At 32.5% G+C, this 5,705-nt stretch overlaps 1 protein-coding gene across 2 annotated transcripts; it reads left to right on the plus strand.

Moving 5' to 3' along the window:
• The first annotated feature begins 1,366 nt into the window (after positions 1–1,366).
• On the plus strand, positions 1,367–4,958 carry LOC118027753 (uncharacterized). Of its 2 annotated transcripts, none has more exons than XM_035031205.2 (7): positions 1,367–1,543; positions 1,650–1,720; positions 2,379–2,487; positions 2,894–2,976; positions 3,554–3,712; positions 4,313–4,411; positions 4,579–4,641. In XM_035031205.2, exons 1-7 carry the CDS (start codon positions 1,483–1,485, stop codon positions 4,612–4,614), a joined length of 618 nt encoding a protein of 205 aa, XP_034887096.1. In that variant the 5' UTR covers positions 1,367–1,482; the 3' UTR covers positions 4,615–4,641. The 2 variants fall into 2 exon arrangements, with proteins under 2 accessions (XP_034887096.1, XP_034887095.1); XM_035031204.2 differs by having other exon boundaries at positions 1,375–1,543; positions 4,630–4,958.
• The last annotated feature ends 747 nt before the right edge of the window (positions 4,959–5,705 follow it).

Genomic DNA, 5,705 nt, shown 5'->3' on the forward strand with positions numbered 1-5,705 from the left:
ACACCTTCTTCTTTTCTCGCCCTTCCTTTTCTCTCTCTTTTTTTCTTCTCTTTTCTCTCACTTGAATCTCTATTAATTTCTATTTTGGTTGAATCTAATCTTCTTCTCTTTTGGCTAACTTTATTCTTACTCTTCCTCACATCTTTACATGGTTGATCTTTTTTTTTTCCCTCACTTTTCTCCTTTTAGCTTCATTTTGTCTTCATACACTTGTCTAAGAAACAATGGTACAAGTGCAAATGTCTTCCCATCATTCTCAAGATTCTTAAACCCACCATGCTTGGCTTTTCTATCAAATTGCCAAAGTTTTCTTAACAATAAACGTTTAGCACATATAGGCACAATGACACGATCAAATGATTGATATCTTCTCCTAAGTGCAGGAGTGTCAAAGTAATAAATAACCCAGCAAGACTAACGTTGATCCACATGAAGGTTAACTATATAAAATCACAAATAATAAAAGAAAATGAGTTGAAGAGAACTTTGAGATGTGATAATGATATAAGGATATAAACAAAGATAAAATAGATGTCAAGGTTAAAGGGTTCACTAATGGTATTTCAAATAAATATAGTATAAACTCTTTTTATTACTCAACCGAAAACCGTACACAAAGAAGGTTCCAATCGGATGATTTATCATTAATGACTCATTATAAATTATTAACGTGATCATATTACTTATCTTATTTAAATAACACCAATACTTATAAATATTGTCAGGTATTCATGATGCTAATTTATGTCAACAACAAATCAAGTTCCTTTTATAGCACTAGTGTTGATTATCCATACAGTAAGCTATGAAAGAATCAAGTATTTGTTGTACCAAATGTTATACAACACAAATTTATATTAACTATTTAACAAGTAATGTATTAAGAATGAGTAAGATAACAATTATAAAACATGTTAATATCAAACTTTCGTGAATATAAACATTAAAGTTCATGTTGAGTTTTTACTATACTTATTCTAACACCATTCGTAAAACTTTTTCACCTTGACAAAATAAACTTAACTAAACTTCTCAACTTCACCATTTTACTCATAATTACTCATTAATGAAAAAATAGTTACTCATTTTTGAAAAAAACATTTCTCAACTTTACCATTTTACTCATAATTACTTATTCATGAAAAAATAGTTTTTATTATTATAGTTTCATTATCTTATTGTTTATAAGTTTTCTTTTAAACATATAAGAAATAAACTTAATATTGAAAACAAAAAACAACAACAAAATTGGGCCGAGATAGATGACCCATTTAGAAAGCATCCACCGCCTGCAACCGCATCGCAGGTGCATATTCCTCAACGAGGGTTAGGTTAGTAATTCGACTTTTGTCTAGCGGGTCTCTGTATAACGTCGTCATCTGTTTCTCAAGGCTGCCAAAAACTCCACCACAAAAAAAAAAAAAAAAAAATCAGAGATCAGATCTAAATTAATTAGCTAACACAAAAAAGAAGAAAGCAATAATGGCGACTCTTGAGGTTCTTCAGATGGTTGAAGAAGGTCTTCTTTCATCTCCTCCAAAAGGTACTCTTATTCTCTTTACAATTTTTTATTTTATTTTCTGAAAAGTTTTTTCCGTTTTTGCTATTTTGTTAGAATCGTGATTTTCATTGAAAAAAATCATTGGCAGCTGAAAATGAAAAAGCCCGAGATTTGTCCATCGAGAAGAAGATCGATTTCCTTGAGAGCTTGACTGGCAAAGTACGTCTCTTTGGGGTTTCTTTCCCCCAAATTTACTGCCTTTTTTATTAAATTATTCATCCCGTGTCAGTTGTATTAATGATAGTGTTCAAGAGGTGTTTTATTGCCTGCACTGAGATGGGTTTTCATTTTTTGAGTTTTTAACAAAAGATTGCTAATTGTTGCTAAGTTATGTTACTGTTAGTGATGTGCTTTATGGTAAACTGTTAATGCTAGAGGACGTGTATAGAATGAAAACCCTCTTGACGACTTCAACTATTGCTTCCAATGTGATGCACTAGGATGGTGATCACTGTCTATATGGATTGATTAACTGAAATACTTAACAATTCGCTTGCATGTCTTGTGACTCATGCTATGAAAAGACTTGAAATTTGGATCAAATGAGTATAAAAGGATAATTTTTAGTATTAAGGAAAAAAGAAACGTTTTTAGAGCCATAGGATTTTTGTAATACTTGGCTGTTCTGTGCTTTCAAGAGTTTTATTGGTTAAAGATTTCTTTTTCAGTTGCAGTTATGTACTTGTTGGAATATGAGGATCTCCTTTTGTTCCAACTGCTGGCTATTTTAATTTCTGGTTCATCAATATAAGTTTTTTTCTCCTCAAATTTGGCTCAAGATTGTTTAATATGCTGTTGCTAATCTGTGGTTCTCCAGGTTAGCAACCGTCGATCTCGGAGATGGTTAAATGATCGATTGCTGATGGAGCTTGTGCCTCGTTTAGATGCAGAAGAAATTAGAGGCCTGTTTGCTCCACCACCTTGGGGTATTATGACATGTTAAGGGGTTCTCCCCATTCAATAACATTATTATTGGTACAACAATCTAGAGCATAGATACCATGGTTATGCATTCATATAACCAGCAACATTTCTTTCCCATTTTAGATTTGGTTGTTCTCTCTTAAACTTAGTTGGGGATTGATGCAATTAAATTAAAGAAAAAAAAAATCTAATTGACAATGATACTTGAATGCTGATGATAGTTAGAGCACAACTCAATGGCTAATGACAATGATACTTGAATGCTGATGATAGTTAGAGCACAACTCAATGGCTAATGGCACTTTAGGGTAATATTGACCTCACAGAACCCCTATTTCCCATGATCAGTTAACAGTTTCTCTTTTTATGATATGACATTTGGCACTGATGATGGGCTCTTTTGTACAGGTGATGATGTACCACTGTCACCATTTTGCATGACTAATATGGGAGAGTGGGACAAGTTTAGGAATATAGACATGGACAAGCAGGTTTCTTTGCTTATCTTGTTTATAAAATCACTTTTCATTGTCTTAAGTCCTCTTCTATTGAAGAACATACTCAGTTTCAGTCATTTCTGCTTTTTAAAATTATTACTATATCTGAAGATTTGAGCTGAACTATTAGCAGTAAACTGATCTGTGTCATTTTAAGGTTCAAACCAAGTGTTATATTCCTAGGTGTGATTCATTAGTGAGTAGACTATCTTTATTAGGCTCCAAAAGATTTCTTAGAGTCTCATCAAGTTCACTACATAATAAATTCATGAGCTGAATTTGCAAATTGGCCTTCCATTCTATAATTGAAATGTTGAGGATCTCTAGCCAGGATATTGAGTAGACGGTTGATGCATCATACTTGTCTCTATCTTTTGTAGCATGCATTCCCATCCATGTCACAATTGATTCGGTAGTGCATGGAGAATGACCTTTGGTCCCCCAAACTGGCTTACTCATGGCAACTTCTTGCATGTGAATGAGTTGGAAAACACATATTGCTGTCGTAATGCTGTTCTGGTATGTACAGTAGCTATATATTCTAATTTTAGCTTTCCATTGTCTGTGGTAGGCTAATATTATTGACAGACTAAATAGGAGGCCTGTCAAAAGGGAAGGTCGTGTTGATGCTGATAAGATGGCTGTCTTGAATGCATGGCATAGAATAGATTGCCGAACTAGAGATGCACTTCGTCGTAGCTTCCTTGTAGAACTTATTGAGAGCTATGAGGTATGTACATACCTTGTGATTGATTGAAATGATTAAGGACATTGGTGATTTACAGCATGAAATGTCAGTTATACTGCTGATTTTTTCTTCATCTAAACTGTGCATCTAGTGTATAGCTAGTGTGCCTGTACTAAGTTTTATTCTGTAATATTAGAGAAATTATAATGTTTCAGTTTATCAGCTGCTATAAAATTAGACACCTCATCTATAGCTCGAGTTTTACGCCTTCGGTTTGCTGGCTTGGTGTGATTCATTTGTGTCAACTGAAATGTGTTTCTGATTATAGATGTGTATGCTTTGAAGGATTTAATGTTAGAATGAATTGCATCATTGCAAGCTTTTAACCCCAACTGTCTTCCTTTAATGTAATTGATGAATGTCATGATTGCTTGTTAAACAGCTGGATGGTCATGGTGACAAATGCTGCGTCTCTTATCGCCTATTGTAATGCTGTTTATGTGTAGTCTTTTTCTTGTTTCGCTTCTTTCTTGAAGCTATCATGTCATTATTTTATATCTTGATGTTGCTGGTAGATGATTGATGCTTGTATGTCTCCTTAGCTGGTATGTTTAAAGCCAGATATCAACTTGTCATTTTCAGGCATGCATCCGGGTTTTCATTGAAGATGGTGGAGATGAAGTTCTATCATTACAGGTCAAAGATCCCTTTCATAGATTGTTGCTGCATGGCGTCTGTGAGGTAACCTTCATCATTTATTATGGGAAATTAAAGCCGTCTGTTTTGCTGAAGGAGTCCAAATGGTTTGCTTGCCTTATTGTTAAGTGACACCAGATATGATTTGTATGGAAAACACATGGCATGCTTCACTTTTATATGTTTTCAATGCTTCCTGATGATTTTTACAGTTCTACAACTTGGCCTCAGTAACTAGTCAGGATTGAATTCTATTTGTACAGTTCTACAACTTGGCCTCAGTGACAGAGACAGAGTCAAAGGATGCAGAGTCATTTAAGACGACAAAAATAAAGAAGAAAATGGCTGTAGTTGAGCTCCCGAATATCACTCTTTCCAATTTTTTGAAAATGTCCAAGGAAGGTGTATGGTAGCTCCAATGGGATGGATCTCCAATTGATGTATGTAAATAAAGTTGTGATCCATGATGAAGCCTGACATTTGGATGCAATATTTTATTATGATGGGTCAGCCTGTTCATTTTGTATCATTGATAACATCTTAGGTTATATTTGTTGGCACAAATGTCAGTAAATCAAGGCTATTTAGCAAATCAGTTGGATATTTGGTTACTTCTGCACGTTAGGTGCTGCTGATATCAAAATCCATAGCCCATGAATTATGGGTAGGTTTTCTATATTGGAAAGTAAGGTCTCTGTGTGTTTATTAAAAACCCCTAAATCATGATAATTTGATGGTGTATCATATCTTATAAGAAAAAGGAAAAGAACATTTTCGGAGGCCAAACTAGATTGAAGCATGTTAATAACACATCCATATGCATACACGAGTATTATATTATTAAAAAATGTAAAAATATTAAATATTAATTCTTGCAATGTGTTCAATAGTTTTTCGAGTTATTAATTCTCATAAATTGGAAAATATAATAAAATATTAACATTTTAACTATTATTTTATAACGATTTTAATTTACTACTAGCATGATAGTTTAGTTCAATTTTGAAATCTTTAAATTTAATTTCTTATTTAATGAGTTTAAAATAAAATTATAGGAGTTAACATTCAGTTAACTTGAAAAGTTTAAAGGTAATCTAGATATCCAATAAAAAAATATAATTTGATTTTTTTTAAAATAAATTTTAAATGACCTTTAATTTTAATATTTAGATGAAAATATATTAAATTAACTTGATTTCACGGCTTAATCTATTAAATCCCCGATCCAGGCAATATACTTTTTGGTTTATGAATTTTATTTTTTTAAAAAAATTATTTTTTGCATAATTATATGATAATAAAAGTAGATAACTATAAAATTAAGTATAAAGCAAATATT

The sequence above is a fragment of the Populus alba genome, chromosome 19, assembly GCF_005239225.2.
Source record: "Populus alba chromosome 19, ASM523922v2, whole genome shotgun sequence".
NCBI classification, from domain to species: domain Eukaryota; kingdom Viridiplantae; phylum Streptophyta; class Magnoliopsida; order Malpighiales; family Salicaceae; genus Populus; species Populus alba.

Bases quoted from the DNA above. Each gene is read 5' to 3' on its own strand.
- LOC118027753 (XM_035031204.2), top strand. From the start codon at position 1,483: ATGGCGACTCTTGAGGTTCTTCAGATGGTTGAAGAAGGTCTTCTTTCA. The intron at 3,713-4,312 runs GTATGTACATAC...TGTCATTTTCAG, and splicing joins AACTTATTGAGAGCTATGAG to GCATGCATCCGGGTTTTCAT. The intron at 4,412-4,629 runs GTAACCTTCATC...CTATTTGTACAG, and splicing joins TGCTGCATGGCGTCTGTGAG to TTCTACAACTTGGCCTCAGT.